At 37.9% G+C, this 17,747-nt stretch overlaps 3 protein-coding genes across 3 annotated transcripts; 1 reads left to right on the top strand and 2 right to left on the bottom strand.

The window, feature by feature from the left end:
• Positions 1–433: 433 nt before the first annotated feature.
• On the bottom strand, positions 434–2,454 carry LOC102226753 (diamine acetyltransferase 2). Its single transcript, XM_005802895.2, has 6 exons — positions 2,311–2,454; positions 2,088–2,139; positions 1,273–1,356; positions 1,014–1,115; positions 859–899; positions 434–685 (listed from the first exon to the last, which is right to left on the bottom strand). The coding sequence occupies exons 1-6, from the start codon at positions 2,371–2,373 to the stop codon at positions 506–508; spliced, it is 522 nt and encodes a 173-aa protein (XP_005802952.1). The 5' UTR covers positions 2,374–2,454; the 3' UTR covers positions 434–505.
• An 888-nt stretch (positions 2,455–3,342) lies between these two features.
• Positions 3,343–11,171, bottom strand: taf6 (TATA-box binding protein associated factor 6). The gene is made up of 15 exons (XM_005802896.3): positions 10,950–11,171; positions 8,375–8,532; positions 8,187–8,273; positions 7,939–8,092; positions 7,785–7,841; positions 7,558–7,677; positions 7,251–7,372; positions 6,748–6,825; positions 6,147–6,248; positions 5,874–6,056; positions 5,537–5,611; positions 5,090–5,215; positions 4,798–4,971; positions 4,439–4,630; positions 3,343–3,882 (listed from the first exon to the last, which is right to left on the bottom strand). The coding sequence occupies exons 2-15, from the start codon at positions 8,528–8,530 to the stop codon at positions 3,595–3,597; spliced, it is 1,914 nt and encodes a 637-aa protein (XP_005802953.1). The 5' UTR covers positions 8,531–8,532; positions 10,950–11,171; the 3' UTR covers positions 3,343–3,594.
• Positions 11,172–11,388: 217 nt separating this feature from the next.
• On the top strand, positions 11,389–15,522 carry mrps31 (mitochondrial ribosomal protein S31). The gene is made up of 7 exons (XM_023342696.1): positions 11,389–11,562; positions 12,302–12,721; positions 13,172–13,324; positions 13,940–14,083; positions 14,167–14,243; positions 14,492–14,632; positions 15,011–15,522. Exons 1-7 carry the CDS (start codon positions 11,465–11,467, stop codon positions 15,244–15,246), a joined length of 1,269 nt encoding a protein of 422 aa, XP_023198464.1. The 5' UTR covers positions 11,389–11,464; the 3' UTR covers positions 15,247–15,522.
• The last annotated feature ends 2,225 nt before the right edge of the window (positions 15,523–17,747 follow it).

The raw sequence follows: 17,747 nt of genomic DNA, 5'->3' as shown, positions 1-17,747 counted from the left end.
AATAAAGACTTGAAAACATCAGTCTATATGTAATTATATAATGTGCATCACTTTGTAGATTGAGTTCCTGAAATGCACTTTCCAATTGTATTTAAATTGACTGAATATGAGCATATATAAATTATCGATTTATATTTTTGCTGGTTCCATATTTGCCATTATGTTTCTTACCGGATTGATCTCTTTCACACACACTAATGATTTACCTTCTTTTAAATGGTTAAACGAGAGGTCCAAACAACTGATGCAATTATTTTCAAGAAGAAGCTTTGGACACCATTGTTCACATGTGAAGCCAAATTAAGGTCCAGACACTGTGATTCTGTGTGTAATGTCTCTTGACAGACGTGCAGGAGCTAATTACAATCTCTGTTAAACTGGCTACTTAACGAAGTCAGTGTGTGCATTCAAATATGTGAAGACACACATGAAAGGTGGTATATCTTAATTTATTCATAGATAAAAATATTACAGCAGGGCACAGTTTACGGCTGTTTTCATACATTTAATCTTTAGGAGCTTCATTAGCTAAATTGTCCAGGTTCTGTCCATCAAAGCGTATGAAGTGCCAGCCTTCACTGACTGTGAGATCCTGAGCTCCTTTGGCAGCGTAGAAGTCTCTTGATGGTGTGTTCCAGTCGAGCACCGACAGCTGCAGCCGAACACACTCCTTCTTTCTCCCCACCTGGGTAAACACAACACTCCTCTGATTAACCATGCACTGGATCACAGTATAACATTATTAATATGCTCACATACTGGCAGTCAGGTTAAAAATACGTTTTCTCCTGAGCTGCAGCAGCATGTCCACAGTCACCTGTATGCATCAGAGTTGAGACTAAATGAAGTAAAACATACCTCAGCAACTTTGCACAATAAACCCTTGCCAATGCCATTTCCTGTAGCAAAAGAATTTCAAAAACATATGACCAAGATGTTTACAAAGACGGTAACTAAACCAATACTTTTAAGATAATACAAAAGTTTTATTTTTAGGAGAACACATTTTGTACCTCTGAACTCTGGCATCACATACAGGTCTTCCAGATATACTGATCGTCCTCTCCACGTACTGTAGGTGTAAAAGTACAGAGCATATCCCACGACGGAAAATCCTAACAAAAGAACACAAAACACACACAAACAAAAAATCAACAAGAACACCCACAAACATAAAAAATGACTAAGAACAATTAGAAAGGTGTACTCTGTATGCATTATATTTATTTCTAAGATAAGAAAAGATATGTTGGGACCTTAGTGATAATTTACCTTCTTTAGATTTGTGCTCCTCAGGAACTTCTGCAACAAGACATTCAAAAAAGGGATTCTGGCAGAAACCGTCGCGCTCCAGTTCTGAATGTACACAAAGACAGATTAGCAAAAAAAACACTTTTTATTCCTAATCTTTTCACAGGCCAAACAAACTGCATGCCATATATAAAGATATGTATAAATAATGTGCTTTTTTGACTAGATTACATTTTACAATTTCATTTGAATATTTTTGATGGTAATTTGAGTTTTTATTATTCTCGACTTTTACAGAAGAAGTGGTGCTTGCATAATGTTACTCGATCACCCAACCCAGCTAAACATCCACCAACAATGCAGTGCTGCTGTACCGCTCTCTGTATAATTACCTATGTTTGCTTGCAGTTTCTCTAATGTATAACCTCACAGGGTACATATTTTCCACCTGCTTGACTTTTGCCTTTGCAGATATTGGACCACAACTTTAAAACAAGAACTTGTGGTCACTTCATGAGAAACCATTACATTTTAAGGAACTTACATATTACACAAATATTCATACTTTCCACATGGATAATGATATGTTTAGTGAGATTACAATTCAACTACTGTTTTCCTCAAAAATAATGCAAATAAAACCTTGTCGTAAGTTCTTTGTCTCAATTAAACAACTGTGAATTGGCGACATCTGCTGGCAAATACTTTAAACTGCACCATTCGTTTTATTAGGTAAGTCTGAACTTTGACAGGAACATGTATGTGAAACTAGCAAATACACAAGTCCTATCTGGACTACGCAAGCAGATATTTACATTTTTATAACTTATTTTCACCTTTATGAGAGATCTCCACCTGGTCGGGCATTTTTTCATACACCGCTAGCTCCTGCGAATTTCATAAATATAATTACTTTATACAACATCTTCCAACCACAACAAATGAATGAAAAAAAGTAATAACCCCGCAACTACTGCTACACAAAGTATAAGGAAATAACGTCCAGGTTTGCAAGTGATTCAAAAGCAGAGGAGTTTCAGCCAGCCGCCTGTAACTCACCATTATCATCCTCGATATGTCTTTGCAGTCTTCTTTTGTTGAAGGTCGTACTCTGAAATTCATTATTACAACAGCAGATAGATATATTTCTATTTGAATAAATCACAACTGCTAACTGTTCACTCTAGCTCCAAAGAGGAAATAGTCACGATCCGTAGGACTGTCCTTTCAAAATAAAATGGCTGTTAAGCCTATGGCTGAATCCGTTCACCCCAAACTATGTGAAAAGGAAAATTGACATTTTATGTTATGTCTCTGGCGAAAATCAGACACAAATGCCAAAAAATAGACGTGATTTCTTTTAAACAAATTCAGAAATTTGGACACAATTCCTTAATGTTTTGTAGAACTGCCTTAAAACTGTATGACATTTTACAAATTTCTGTATAGGTTTAAGGGAAACCGACCCGTTTTTCACACAGAACCGCTGTAACTGACTTATGGCAAAATAAGGAACCTATTATAGTAACATACTGTATGTAGGTAGTGAAGTAGAAGTAGTTTTAAGAAGTTTAGTTAAGTTTAAATAATAACATCTTAAAGGACAAAAGAATTGAAAACATGGACTCAAGACAAAATGCTCAAGATCATTATTGATTTGGAAGAACAATTTGTGCCTAAACACCACTTCAACTTTCACTCTTTGTTACATGAGATACAAACTGTTAAGACTTGAGTTTCAGGCCAGGATTCCAAGTCAAGTCTCTAGTCTTTAGATACAAGTCCAAGTGCAACCAGAAGTTATTTTTTACAACTTAAGGGTCTAAAACTCGAGTCCCCATTTCTGCCTTACAAAACAATGTATTAACAATTAAATAATGTTAAAGTGATTTGAAAACACACTTCTTTGTATGTTATGAATGTTGCCTATTTTAATCTTTTTGCACCCCCACTTCCAACAATTTTTTTTTCTTGCTTTAACACCTCTTGCTTCATTTGATAGCCACCAAGCTCTTTTCTTCTTTTTTTTCTATTATGTTTCATACAACAAACGGATGTCTTACCGTAATTCCACAAACACAACACACAAGATTTAATACAAAATCAAATTTATTTTAGGGTAAAAAAAAGACATGAAATCAGTTAGAATATAAGCTGAAACGCTGATGATTTCACAGACTGATCAGCTTTCACTGAGCATTAAGATATTTACAAAGTCTGGCCATGTTTGCTCTCATCAGTCAAGAGTTCACATAATTCTCTTCACATCGCTCCGAAGTCGACCCCCTTAGGTTCGGTCGAGAAAAACCCAAAGATGAGAAGACTCTTCTGTACCAAAACACGTCAGTGTGGGGACTGGGTGCTTGCTGCAGGGGAATCGGAGCGCTCCAGCTTGATGCCTCCGTCGACTTGAGTCGAGGAAATGGAGGATGGAAGCACAGAGCTTTTGGTCTCCAGGGAGGAGGCAGACGAGGGAAGAGATACGACTATGTACTTCTGCATTGGCCGGGGAGCCGCGAGTCCAGAACCGCTGCCGGGCTCCAGTTTTACTAAGGGCTGCAGTGTGGAAGTTGCACTGGGAACAGTGCTGGTTACTGGTGAGGCTGACTGGGAGGAGCTAAGGGTGATGACCTAAACGAAAGGCCAAAAGAGAAGTTTACTGCCGTATAGTGGTAATTGATTTTAAAATAGAAAGGTGCAAGTTAAGTTAGTTAGTAAAAGTTTTGTTGGAGCATTTATGTCAGGCTTCCGGCACATTTTTTATTTCAAAGTTCCATAGTTTCCCAAAGTGTCATCTCAAAGGTTCTGTCAATTTTTGGTCCAAATTTATACAAAAAATAGACTTTTCACAGACATGGAAAAACCACAAACTGCAAAGAAAAGAAATGGATAGACAGACAGATGAATGGACAAATGACTAGAAGGACTGATGAATGGACGGACGTCTGAAAAGATCAGTGGCCAGATCGAAAACCAGAAAGATGGAGGGTGGAGGGACAGGCGGAGGAATAATGGATCAGCTGAGGCAACGATTAATGATTAGAGAAATCTTATTTACACAATGACACCAGGAAAAAAGGAAAAACTAGAAAAACTTTAAATCAGATTCTACGTTTAGGAAAAATTCCTTTGGACAGAGTTCCTGATTATTGGTACTCTCCCTAAACTAAAACTGAAAAATGATTACCTGCTGGGTTGAGGCAGCTCCCGCACTGGTTCCCATCACGATGTACTTTGTCGCCGGTGGCGACGGCTGAGACGGAGTACCGGGTCTTGGAGACATGAGGGTGAGGGAACTCGGGACCTTAATGATGCTGGGAGTGCGAGGCCCACCTGATCCACTCAACCCACTTTGTGAGACTGAAAGCGTGGAACGAGGCTGCAAGAACATTTCATCACATATGAATAAACAGCATGCTACTCTTAGGACGTCTCATCTTAATGGATTCTGAGTGTAAATCTAAATTAAGATTATTGCCACTAGCTTTATTTACTTATGTGCAAACGGTGCGGACATCGATTCACCTCCATTTGTGTTTTTCTGACCTGTGTGATTGTTAAGGTGGTCCGGTTGACTTGCTGAGCTTGCAGCGCTGCTTGAGTTCTGGCCTTCATTACATGAGAACACAGCATGGGCCCGAGGTAGCCGAAGTCCGTCCGGTATTGTTCCACGTTGTCCGGCTGAGGCCGTATTTTGGCGATGACGCTGGCGCAATGTTTCTTTGAAAGATAACAAAAACATATGAGCACAACTTTCAAATCAAATGTGTAGACGTGTTATGTTTTCAGCGTACGGAAATACGTCACGGAAAAAACGGAAAAGAAAGACTTTCTTTACCAGAAGGAGGCTCTGAACGTGTTCAGCTCCTATCCTGTCGATGTTGGACACTACCGGCCCGTCCATCACTGCTTTGATGCGAGCGCCCTCTACAGCGAGCCGAGGAAGGATCAGAGTCTTTATCACCTAGAAAAAGCAACAAAAGTCAGAGTCATGACAGAAGGCAGGGAAAAAATGAGCTCAAGTTTTATTTAGACAGACAAGAAGTTAACTTTAAGCATGTTTTATGTTTATTTATAACATTCCTTACATCATCTTCTTCATCATCTAAATAAAAATCTACAATCTGTACAACTTGAGGACTGAACAAACTGCAATAAGATGAAGAAAAGATAGTAAAATATTTAAACAAAATTCCTGAAAAAAGGATTTTAAAAAGTTTGTTTTTTTATATTTCAATTCTATTTTTATATAGTTTGATAATTGAGGAAATTAGGTCCTACTTACATCAGCTCCCAGTTCAGCGAGCCCTGCGATGGAGCCGTATCGCGTCGTCCACTGGGTTTTGTCATCCAACAGACTCTGGAGGACAAAAACAAACAAACAAAAAATAATACATCAGAAAATTGGTTTAATGTGAGAAAAGTTTAGAGCCAAAAAAGATATCAATCATGGTACAACTGGAAAATATGAAGACATCTGAAGAGTCCAACATAGGAGTGTTTGGTTCATCTGTTTAACTGACTGTCAAAAACCTACTCTTCTTGAAGTGTAGGTTTATGCAAAAAACATCAATTCTGTCAGAGAAAAAAAAAAAGAAATGAAGCTGAAGCAGAAAAGTCACCTTGGTGAGAGTTTTGGTAATACGGGACTGGATGTTATTGGTGGTTGTGCTGAACGTTTTACAGCTCTGGGCCATCAGACGAGCCGCAAAGTCTCGTAGAGCCCAGTGGTTGTCGACATCTGGCCGTAAACAGAGCTGCTTACTCACAATGCAGGTGACCACCGCTGGGATCAGCTCATGCAGCTAAAAACAACAACGCACCGCTCTGCATCAAAAACATAACAATTTCTCTTAAGTTATACATGTTGTATTTCGTTTGTTTTCTATACTCACGTATTTTTCCAGATACAAAGTGGGGTTGTCCATTAGGGCTTTGACCATCCGCATGAGATAAATCAGTAGAGCCAAATTGTTTTGGACCACATTTACACGAACCTTTGGAGAGAGAATGAAGTCAGCAAAGATATGTGTGGGCATTATGTCTGATGTAAAATGTTATGGAACTAGAGAGACAACAATCGCACTGGCAAAATAATAAACAAAAACATGTCAGTTTTACATTGATCAGCAGTGATTATTGGCTGACGGTGTCAAATTTGGAAAAACCATAGACATTAAAAACTAAAATGCTCTGTTATTTCCTCTACAAACGCATCAGCCACATTTGCTTTGTTAACCTCCAAAAAGTGCATCAGAAAAATCAGATACAAGTTACACACATTTGATTTGATGCTTAAATCAGGAGAATCTTGTAATTCCTTATTTTCTGTTGGATTAAAGATTTCCACTTGTATCAAATATCCTAAAGCTTCGTTTCCCTCTATTGTGTGTTATATTACAAAAAGAAGCAGAACTGATCAAACTCAGAACTCAGAAATGACTTACTGGCTCATCTCTATTCAGAAAATTAGAAATAGTTGGGAGACATGCTTACTCCTTCAGAAATGAATGTGCTGAATCTTGGGAGCATCTGATAGAGTCCAGGATCGGTAGCGATACTCTGTAATGCTTCCTGTGAGAAGAAAAAAAAAGAGGCTTACCCAAAACAACAGAGGTGTGAAAGATATGAGTTGGCATTAACAGTAATTAACAGTCAATGTATTATAAGCCTGGCGGGCCACCAGGCCTTGCTTGTGCCCCCACCAGGCTAAGTATTGCTTATTGACTTAAGTCTTTTAAAAATGTTTGTATGTTTTAAGACTTTATAGTTGGTGTTGAGGTATTCATCTTCAATCTTTAAATAACACATAATCATCAAGTGATATTTTCAAATTTCCTGTCAACTTTAAACATTTTTTAACTCAAAAACACAACGGGCCCCTGGATGAATGATTGCACTAGGACCCAACCTGCGTGCTTAGCACATTTTCTGGGGGAAACCTTGAATTAAAATAATAATTTATTGCCCCTGCATACTGAAAAACCAGTAAAACCTACGGCTCGTTTTGCTTCGCAGGAGCCAACACACGCCTCTGTGATTTCCTTGTAGTAGAGTTGCTGCTCTACAGAAAGCTCATGGGTGCTGCGTGGTTTCAGCCTGATTAGACCCTTCTCCTTTCCTGTGAAAAGGACAAAATCTTCAGATTCAATGGAGATCACGCATTCTTCCTCAGAGCAATCATAAAAAAACAGAACAATTCGGTGTAGAAATGGTGATGAATGTGTGGAATAATAATATAAAATGGGGAAGCGCACAAAAATATTATTCAAGAAGTTCCTCCAAAACAAAAGGAGTAATACTGACCTTTGTTATCAGGAGCTGGTGTGTTCTGACCTTTGCCTTGAATTGCACCTTTCTCCTCCTGACCAGGCTTGACCACTTTGAGCGGTTCTGTTGATTCAGTTTTCTGTTGCTCTTTTGATGCTGAAAAGGAGAGGAACAAAAGTTATACCCAAGTTCTCTTTTAAGACCAAATAAAATCATAATTTCCAGTTTTAAGATACTGAAAATAAATGTTAAACCTGACTAACCTGGCGGTGGGTTTTCTGGAATTGACGGCTGAACTCCTTCGATACTTAACCAGTGTGCTGTTAGGAAACGAAGCTCGATCGTAAACTTATTCATAAGCCACTCAAAACGCCTAAAGCAGAGAAAACCAGCTAGTAATCTTGATAATCTGTGTACCTTTGAGAGAAACATCTAAAGGAACCCTTGGAAGAGGTGTGTTTATAATGTCGCTGAGGTCGACCTCCTTTTCCTCGTAGAAATGAAGTTCTCTTCCACCGCCACTCGCAAAGCGGAAAGGGATAAACTCCTGTGACTGAAACCCGTACAGGGGCTAACAACACAGAGAGTGAGAAGGAAAATATCAGTAAAACGCACAAACATGAAACAGCAAAACTGTCCTGCTTCACTTCTAAAATACCCCTTACCTCCACGTTTTTTAGTTTCAGGGCATTGTCTATGTCACTGGTGGTTAGTTTGCGTCTCTTCCCGTGATGCATGAACTTTAGAGCGTCCTGTGGGGAAGAAGAAGAAAACATATCATCAAAAAGATATTGGAGATTTTAATTTCAGACTCAGAACAGACTAAAAAACAAAAATAGCTTTAATAAATTACCTGTGCAATTTCTTTGATTCTGTAGCTGACCTCTTCGCTAAGGGCCGCACAGCTTTCCTCCTGTAGCTGCCCCACTCCCATTGACTCGGCCATGGCCTTCATGGACTCTGTGGGCAGGCTGACCGAACATTGCTTCTGCCTACGTTCCTCCGCCATGACTGGGAAACAAAGCAGGACATCAGCGCATTAATATTAGTGTTTTTTTCCCATAACATTATGGGCTAATGAATATTTTCCAGTTTATTTTTAAGACGTTGTGTAAACAGCGTATTGCCTTTCACTTTGGTTCTGATCCCTGTTAAGAGTCAACTGACACTAATGCAGTTTGACCGATTTTGACACCTAATCAAACCAAAATGACTAATCAACCTCTGGCTACTGGACATTTTCAGGAGTCATAGTGATATTTACAAACAGCCCACAGAGTTCAAACCAGACATTTTTTTTGAAAACATCAAAGCAGGTACAAAATGTTCCCTGACGGGTAAAAATTGATTCATGCTTGGTACAAAACGTTCCTTGGCAGAAGACTCTTTTTTTTTTTTGGACCCTACAAAGTTGGTCACAAAATGACAAAAGCTACAAAAGTACAGGGCTACAGAATGACCAAGGGGGAAAATAATAACCATAAAATATTATTTCTTCTTAATGTTTGTCAAAAAATGACAGAGCCACATAATTAGCCCGAAGGCTACTTTGTACAATTATATACAAAAATACTGTAATAACTGACAGGAAAAAAAATACGAGACAGGAAAAAGTCTCAAGTACAAGTGACAGAGTTGGACAAAACAACAAAAACAAACTGAAACTACACTGAAAGTTTGTCTTGTGTTTTCCAAAGGTAAGAAACAAGAATAAAAACAAGAATAAAGTGTGATAGGTGCAGAATTACCCTTTAAGAAGCATTACTAGAAACTGTTTCCATTTCATCAACACATCATTAAAAAGCGCAATGAAACTTTGAGTCAACCACGATGCTGTAAAGCAGTCTAACAGGTGCAGGTAATCCTGTCCCTTCGCCATTTTGTATATTTTATTTGTTTTTTGTTATTTTTATCCGAAATGGGAGTGTTGTACAGTGATCAAGTGTCAGTTCTTACCCACCAGGAGCAAGTTTTACACCTGCTTCGACAATTTCACTATCTTTACCCATCGTCTATTGAAAGGAAATGTGGATATGCAACTCAATATCTACTATATATCTAGTAAATAGCAGCAAATACAAGCTGCAAATACTAGTAGAGCTATTATAGTTTGATTAAGGGTACTCATTTCACTAGACTACCAGCCCAAAATGGATGGAAGAAAGTAAAGTGCATTTTCAGAAAATGTTATACATTTTAATATAGTATATATGTAAGGTTTTAGCATCTATATGAATACATTTTCTCCATAATTTATGAACATACTTAACTACAAAGAACTTTAAAATGAAATTCAGCCGCTTAGGTACATGAGAATGAAAGAGAAATGAAACTGAAGTAAGAAAACACAAAATGGCAATGAATTAGGTATGAAAGGCAGTACCGTACAAATGTGCAGAGAGACAAACTGGTGCAGGATCAATCTAAACAACAATCTGGTTTAATACGTTTCAGTGAATCAGAATATTATTTATGTCAGTAACTGAATTCAAAATGTGAAGCTAATATTTATACACTCATATTACACAAAGCACTATATATAAAATATCTATTTCTGTTTATCTAGATGGCTATGACATCTAGCTGAGAAAAAGCACAAATCACAACGTAACATTTCCATATTTAGTTTTTTTTTGCCCATATGTAATTATCAAATTTTCTGAATTTTGGGTTTTTTCACTTTGTGTAATACATATATGCAAGTTTTAACTGATTGATTAATTGAAACAAACTTTTTGATGATATTGTAATTTATGAAATCCACTTGTTGATTGTGAATTATGAGTGGCAAAATAAAACTGAAAAATAAATACTTAATAAAAACATATCTTTTATTTGTTATAAACATTTTTTTTTTACTGAATTATTCGGATTGTGTTGGTACAGAGCAGCTATATAATCAAATAAGTGCTACACATGCAACCTTGTAGGGTGTCCAAATAAAGAAAATTAAGGAGGCCTTATTCAAAGGACAAAAAAGCACATATTTCCATACGATATCCGCGCTATTTCAAAGCTGGATGACACTTTCATTTGAGCAAGGAAGAAATAATTTAACACGATTTCACCAGTCGTTTTACTATCAAAGCAACAAACACTCAATTGCACCTTTAAATGTTATTTAGCAAGAGATAAAATAAGATAAAACTAAAAGCAATTTTGCTCTTGGGGGGTTATATTAATTTTACTAGTATATGTAAACACTGGTGCGCTTCATATTGAGCGGGTCAGGCACTCTGACGGAACAAGTAGTAACACACAAGTTCCGCCAAACATAAGCATGCAGTAAAGTCCTTCAATTTTATCACAAGAAAGCGAATTGTCCTAGCTTTAGAGCTCATGGCGACTTTTAAATTAACTAATACTTGCGCTTAAAATATGCCTGTTAGCTCCCATGCTAATAGCGTAGCTACCGTTGACATTATTACCTGTGAAGTTTTCCTTTCTCGTTCGAGTTCACTCTGGATTTTAGACAAACAAACGATATCAAAATTTATAAAAATGACAATGGCGCGAAGCTATTTCTTCTCTGGTATTATCCATCACTGGTTGTTAACGGCTGACTTGATCACAGACTGCAAGCTGGGACATCCGCTCATGAATTAGCGCTATGTTCTGTCGCCATTTTGAGTCACGTTCCAGTTCAGAGATCGCGAGATTACAACTGACAGCTAAAGTAAGAGTCGTTCTGTTTAAAAGTAAATACGAAAACAACGGTTGCACTTTGAACCGTAAATTGCGCAGAAATATCAAGAAATAAATAATTTTAAGGGTCTACTATTAGAATTTATAAGTTTTACCATGAAAACCCGTGCTAAACCTTTACAGAACAACCAGTTCTCCAACCGGAACTATTGTTATTACTACGTTCATAGGGGGAGCGTTATTGTGTAGCTACGGAGGAGAAGGTAAGGAGCGTGGAAGGACATTGCGAGAAACAAATATGTATAGATTTTTATCCCGGGCCTTTTGTACGACACGAAACCACTCACTTTTTGTCTACGAGGGCTGTGTGTTTTCCGCCAAATACGACGTTTATAGGTGAGTTTACTTTGCCAAAGAAATAATATGAGCGCAATAAATGAGCAATAAATTTTCGTAACAAATGACTACAAGTCTTCGCTGTTATGTGAGGGTGTCACACAACATCTTTAAGTTTTACGTAACCTAACATTCATTTTCCATGTGGTAAGTACATACTGTTAGCTGTTAGCCTTTTTAACCTGTGCGGATGGGGCGGGGCTTATTGATTGACATATTAGCCAGGCTGTGGTTTAACCTGGTAACTTGCAAAATTTTTAAAAGCCCAGTGGTTCGATTGACTTTCCTCAACTTAAGTTGAAACGTATAAAAAGGCTGCTGTCCAAAATCACAAAATGACAGTTATTAGATGTCTTTAATTAAAACAATTTCTACTTTCTAATGGTAGAAGTGGTTAAAATAAACCTTTTAAAACAGTTTGTTTTTGGTGACCATGGAAAAAGAGTTTGTTAGCCTGTTAATTATGGTGGTAGCAGCATCATGAATTTTGCTGCAAGAGAGACTTCTACTTTATAAATGAATAATGAGGAAAGAATATAAAGTGGGGATACTCACCAGCCAAGAAATTACAACTTGAGCACAAGTCGATCCGCCAAACAGACAATGACCCATATCGCTAAATTAGCTGTACAGTGGTTTTGTGAAATTGCATACTTGCGTGGCACTTTTTAGTATTGAATATTATTTGGCTATCCTTTTACTTACTGCAATTGTAATTTTTGTTTCCCATCTCACGCAGGGTATTAACTGGAGTTGGAGTAAACCCTCTAAGCACATGTTCAGTCAGATGCTGTGAAAAGAAAGACAATGCAATCTCCTCTAATCAAGATGAGGCAGCAAATGTAGACACTCAAGCAAAGATTACCCAACTACAGGAGGAGGCAGAGGAGGTGAAAGCAAATAATAGCGGTAGCAGTCAACAGCACAGCAATGTTAAAGTTGAACAGGTCTTGTCAAAGCCATCACAAGTAAACACGGATGGAGCTAAAAGTGGGAAGGAGAGTCTTTTGGACCTCCTTGGAGCCATGAAGGTTGAAGTTACTAGTAAAAGAAGGCTCAAAAACCTCAAGACGAAGCAAAGTCTTGAATCGGCTGCAGCAGGCATGGAGAGCACATCAAGTATGTTTCAAAAGGCAACAGTGCAAGCTTCAGCACAGAGGTAGGAAACCTTGGAGTTATTTTTAGCACCTTGCAGACGTATTTGTATTCTGTTAACTTTTAAAGTCTTTCTCACATTACAGCCATAACCTTTTATGTATTTTTGTTGGGTTTTATGTGAGAGATCAACAAACTATGCTTGTGGAAGCATACCTAACAGGCGTGACCCAAGTGGTATTGTATTTGTCTAGCACATGCAGTCCTAGTAAAATACATTGAAGTAAGGTTGTGTAGCGATAAAATGTAGAAAAATTAAATTACTACAAGCAAATTTTATTACACAACATTTATTTTTGCTTCATTGTTGAGTGTTTTCATTCCAAGTTCACAGGATGACGTAATTACACAGTCCATCTATCCATTACACAGTCATTTCAGTTAACCTGTGGTTACTGACCTGCAGTTCTTGGGGAAATTTTCTAAGGTTTTAATTTCCATTTTGTATTTTTAGTGAGGCATTGGATCCTGATCTGGTTACAGCAGCATCTGCTGCAGCCTCCACCCTTCCTAATCGCAGCAAGGCAGAATCAGAGCTGCTGAAACAGCTGAGGCAGCGCAAACTTCTCACAGAAGCTCAGAAAAAAGGCGATATCAACAATCTTGGGTATGTTACCTGCATATAGATACATTAATATATGCTTTTAACAGTAATGTGTTAGTTCATCCTTAACGAGAGCTCGCTCTAAATACCCCAAAAACAATGTCTGAGTGTGCATCAGCTGAACACACACATGCAGGGTGTTTTCCATCAAGTGCTCGCTGAGCCAGTTATTTGTATTTCCACCAAAGTAAACTCTGGCTCTGCCAGCCAAAAGCAGCGGCTATCCTTGGTGGACAGCAGAACCAGAGGAAAGAACAACTTTAGTCAGAAGTTGGGAGGGCGGGTTATGGGGACCAGCAGCTTCATTTCGTTTTTAATTTGTGTATTGGAAACAAAAACAGTGCATCAACAATAATGAAATGTTTGATAGCATCAGAATAACACTATCTGACTGCCTCTTGTGTTCCACTAAATTTATTTTGATATTCCTCTTCATATTCTTTAAGCCGGTCAGTTATTTTCCAATGAATCCTTTGACAGTGTTTCCATCTCAGTCTTTTAACACTGTCAGCCTTTTAATATCAGCAGATAGTTTTGATGAATCTTTGCATTTTAAAGAATGGTAGCAGACTTAATTTATTTATATTTACTAAGCACTATGTTGTAATACTTCCTCAGAGTTCTTTTAACTGACATGAAAGTAGGGAAGACGTCTGGTCGGCAGAATGCTTGGCCTGCTAATCAGATCCGATTTGACGATGATGGACAAGGATACGTACACGACAGAGGAATTACCAGTGAGCTGGCCAATGTTCGGAAAAGGTAAGCACATTCATAACACTGTCAGTTAATAATAAAAATAAAGTGAACATGTCTTGTTTTTTAAAATTAAATATTATTTCTAGGAGGAATATTTTCCCAGCAAAAAGACTTAATATCTTCTCTCCAACCACTGATGAACGGGAAGATGAATCAGCACTTGGTAATAATAACTTCTTATATACGTTTGGCTATTTTTATCTCTTACACCGTTAGTGCATCTAATATAGAAATTACGTGCAGTAGAACAGCTTAGGTATCCAAATTTGACTGTTGCTGGACAAGTCAATAAGCTGCAACTCAGTGTTATAGAAAGAGCTGTGCTGTAGTAATAAATTTGCTGTCAAATAAAAAAATCAGTTTTTGTTATTTTGTGGGACGTTGCTCATAACACTGGTGTCATATCTCCAGCTAAGCCGACCCTGTGGGACATAGATTTTGCCAATGAGTTATCTCTGTTAACCAACCAAATGCCACGTAACGGGTTTGAGCAAATGATCCAGTGGACCAAAGAGGGAAAACTGTGGCAGTACCCGATTAACAATGAAATTGGTGAGTGACAGAATACTTATACGTCTTAATTTCTTTTTCATTTTACAACCACAAACTGCATTCAGACCAACATAAAGAAGCGCACAACTTTGAGTTGGAACAAAAAATGAGAGCTAATTTTCAAAATGTCTTTCCAATAATAATCTGGGGGAAAATGGCTTCAACTCCCTTTAAACTTTGACAAGGCACTGTAGCTGGAAATTATGAGAACAACAGAAGCTTGGGCTACATCTGTCTCTAGAGGAGTGTTAAGTTTTCATGTCCAATTGTAATTTGTGGCTGCAAAGTGCCAAATCAGAAAAAAAAAAACTTTTACAAGACCAAACAGATACAATATTGTCTCCTAATCACTTTGATGTTGTAATCTCTTTCTGTTAGGCCTTGAAGATGAAGCCAGTGTCCCGTTCCATGAGCACGTCTTCTTAGAGAAACACTTAGAGGACGGCTTCCCCCGTCAGGGGCCGGTGCGTCACTTCATGGACCTGGTTGTGGCTGGTCTGGCTAAAAACCCCTACTTGACCGTTGAACAGAAGAAGGAGCACATTTCCTGGTTTAGAGACTATTTTCATCAAAAGGAGGAGGTTCTTAACGAAGCTGATGTGTATCTAAACTAAACCCAAGAGGGTTAAAGACGTTTCCCATATTTGCTGGACATAAACGTACAAAAATGGGACATCATTGTTCTCAGCAGGGCTTTGCTGCCTTTGTTCATCCTTGCACTTGTGTACATTCACAGGTTCTAAACAGAAAATTACAAGTTTTTTTCTCTGAAGAGCAGTTAGTGTGGACTCATACAACGTATTTTGAAATAGCTGCGTACAACTCTTAATTTTTACCTTTCTTTGTTAAATTTGTCACGTTGTATTCTATTAAAATATGTCATGAAACCACATTGTGTTTTCTTTGTGGAAGGATAGGAGTTTGGGAAGCTGACAGTCAGTAATTTATCTCCACCAGCCTTTGTTCAGTCTCCATGGTAACCAGATTTTACTCTGGCTGATTGGTGCTGGTAGTTTCCATAACAGCATGAGATTTTAACTCTGATCTCCACCAGAATGTACTCTTGTGAAAAATAGTACATTCTATTGTATTGTAGAATGTACAATACACCCACAAAAAAAGTCAAATATTGAACCTTATGTTTTTTAACACATTGTTGGAAAAGTGTAGGATTGTTAATTCAGATAGCTGTTACCATCTATCAAACTCTGATTTCAGTCTGAGCAAAGTTTTGTCCCACTTCTCACTTTCAGCTGCGAGATATTTTGAAGGTTCGTTTGCAGGTCACCAGACTTTGACTAGGCCCGGTGCTCTTCATTTTGTTCTTCTCAGCTAGTCAATGGCGGATTCACTGATGTAATTTTGATCAACATCGTTTTCCAGGATCTGATCAGTTGCCAGTCATTAGAGTTTAGTGCTACTTACAAGTTCAACCAGTTTAACGTGACACAATTGAAAGACTACAGATTTTGAGATACTTTTTTCAAATCTCCTAGTTTTTGATTGTCCGACGACGGGTACTACTCAGCAATGACTGATATCCTCAATGGAGTTTCAGAGATCTTTTAAAGAAAGAATACGCTGAGGTAAATATTTTCGTATTTTCTAAGTGCCTGAGTTCACACGAACGCCTACAAGCGTGATTACTAATGTTTTTCCAGATCTTCGGTCCAAACCTGAAACCTGTGTGCCCGTACTCTGGGCCTCAGCTTACAGTAAGAACATTAGACCTTGAACCTTGTATTCTTTGTTCGGGAAGTGCTTTTTAGAGTTAAACAAGCTCTCAACAATATGCCTCACAGATTCCTTCTGCACTAAAAACACTTTACTCAAGCTATTGTCTGACAAAGTGGTGCATGACAGGTTGATGTTTAAAAACACCCCATTTCCACTTTTTGTTCACGTTTCCTCAAACGGCGCGAAAGGCATGATAGGATGTTGGCACCAGCGCCTTATTTCTGTTTGTGTGGGCTGTGTAATGTAAGAAAAGGATTTGCGTTAAAAGGGCTCAGATTGGCCACTAGATGGCAATACTGACAGGTGATGCTGTTTCTACAAACAAGTAGCCTCTTAATGTGCCATATGAAAAAAAAACAGCTTTCCATCTAAGTAAGGAATTACATCCAAGTAAAAAATTTTAGCATTTTTTTCTTTTATATGGTTCAATTAGCTTTTGATATCGATATAAGCTGTTATTTTGTTGATGTCCTTGAAATCATTGTGAATAAAACTGGGTTACCTCTTCAAAAAGTACAACTGTTGACATTCAACTGAAATGGACAGAAATAATTGAAAGCCTCTTTCTTGCATGTTTGTTTGATTTAAGTGCAGTCACATGCGAGGCTAATTCAACACTGAATGGAGATATTACTGGTTCCTTGCAGACTAATGAAACCTTTTGACGTTTTGTGTTGTTCCAGCCGTAGGTTTAGATTTTACCTGCTGGGTGGTGAACGTTTGCCCTGAATTTAGCTCTGGCAGTTTCCCATTAATTCCGACCGACTTTCCTGGCCTCGCAAAGGAAAAATATCCCCACAGCATGATACTGTCCCTACCATGTTTCTCTTATTAATGGTCTCATAGTCTTACACATTTCAGAAGATGGGTTAAAAAATGTTCCATAATATGTTCAAAGGTTTAGATTTTTTAAATAACCCAACTCCACTTTAATCATCTACACATTTGTTTCCCCTGACCTGTCTGCTGTGTTCCTGGATCTCCATGATGCTGTTTGTTCACTAATGTTCTCTGATGAACATCTGTGACCATTATAAACACCCGGATTAAAACTGAGATTCAGTGATTTTGTTATCATCAGATGAGCTCTGAAGGTTGTACAACCTTGTTTAGGGGTATCAGTAAAAGGATTGTGAAGAGTCATTTTACAATTATTGCGTGCATTGTGTCAGTTTACGTAAATTCATTTTTGTGGCTGTAAAGTGACAAAGTAGGAAAAAAGTTGCAAGGCACAGTGATGTGTTTGAAAGGCACTGTAGCTGAACAGCAGTGTATATTTATCATGTGAGTCTTTTCATTGATTTTTAATGCAGCAATACATTTTTGTAGAGATAATCGTGTTATTCTGTTCAATGAAATTAAAAAAAATGGGAATCTG

Source organism: Xiphophorus maculatus, chromosome 11, assembly GCF_002775205.1.
Source record: "Xiphophorus maculatus strain JP 163 A chromosome 11, X_maculatus-5.0-male, whole genome shotgun sequence".
Taxonomy (NCBI): Eukaryota; Metazoa; Chordata; class Actinopteri; order Cyprinodontiformes; family Poeciliidae; genus Xiphophorus; species Xiphophorus maculatus.
The sequence above is the reverse complement of the archived record's forward strand: the minus strand, read 5'-3'. Positions and strand labels throughout refer to the sequence as shown.

What these genes read in the sequence shown, in the direction of transcription:
- mrps31 (XM_023342696.1), top strand. Translation starts at nt 11,465, where the DNA reads ATGTATAGATTTTTATCCCGGGCCTTTTGTACGACACGAAACCACTCA. An exon ending in GCCAAATACGACGTTTATAG is followed by an intron (nt 11,563 to 12,301) that starts GTGAGTTTACTT and finishes CATCTCACGCAG; the next exon opens with GGTATTAACTGGAGTTGGAG. An exon ending in CCCGATTAACAATGAAATTG is followed by an intron (nt 14,633 to 15,010) that starts GTGAGTGACAGA and finishes TCTTTCTGTTAG; the next exon opens with GCCTTGAAGATGAAGCCAGT.
- taf6 (XM_005802896.3), bottom strand. Translation starts at nt 8,530, where the DNA reads ATGGCGGAGGAACGTAGGCAGAAGCAATGTTCGGTCAGCCTGCCCACA. An exon ending in GAATCAAAGAAATTGCACAG is followed by an intron (nt 8,274 to 8,374) that starts GTAATTTATTAA and finishes TCTTCCCCACAG; the next exon opens with GACGCTCTAAAGTTCATGCA. An exon ending in GCACATTCATTTCTGAAGGA is followed by an intron (nt 6,249 to 6,747) that starts GTAAGCATGTCT and finishes CTCTCTCCAAAG; the next exon opens with GTTCGTGTAAATGTGGTCCA.
- LOC102226753 (XM_005802895.2), bottom strand. Translation starts at nt 2,373, where the DNA reads ATGAATTTCAGAGTACGACCTTCAACAAAAGAAGACTGCAAAGACATA. An exon ending in ACATATCGAGGATGATAATG is followed by an intron (nt 2,140 to 2,310) that starts GTGAGTTACAGG and finishes TGAAATTCGCAG; the next exon opens with GAGCTAGCGGTGTATGAAAA. An exon ending in TATTGTGCAAAGTTGCTGAG is followed by an intron (nt 686 to 858) that starts GTATGTTTTACT and finishes GTGTTTACCCAG; the next exon opens with GTGGGGAGAAAGAAGGAGTG.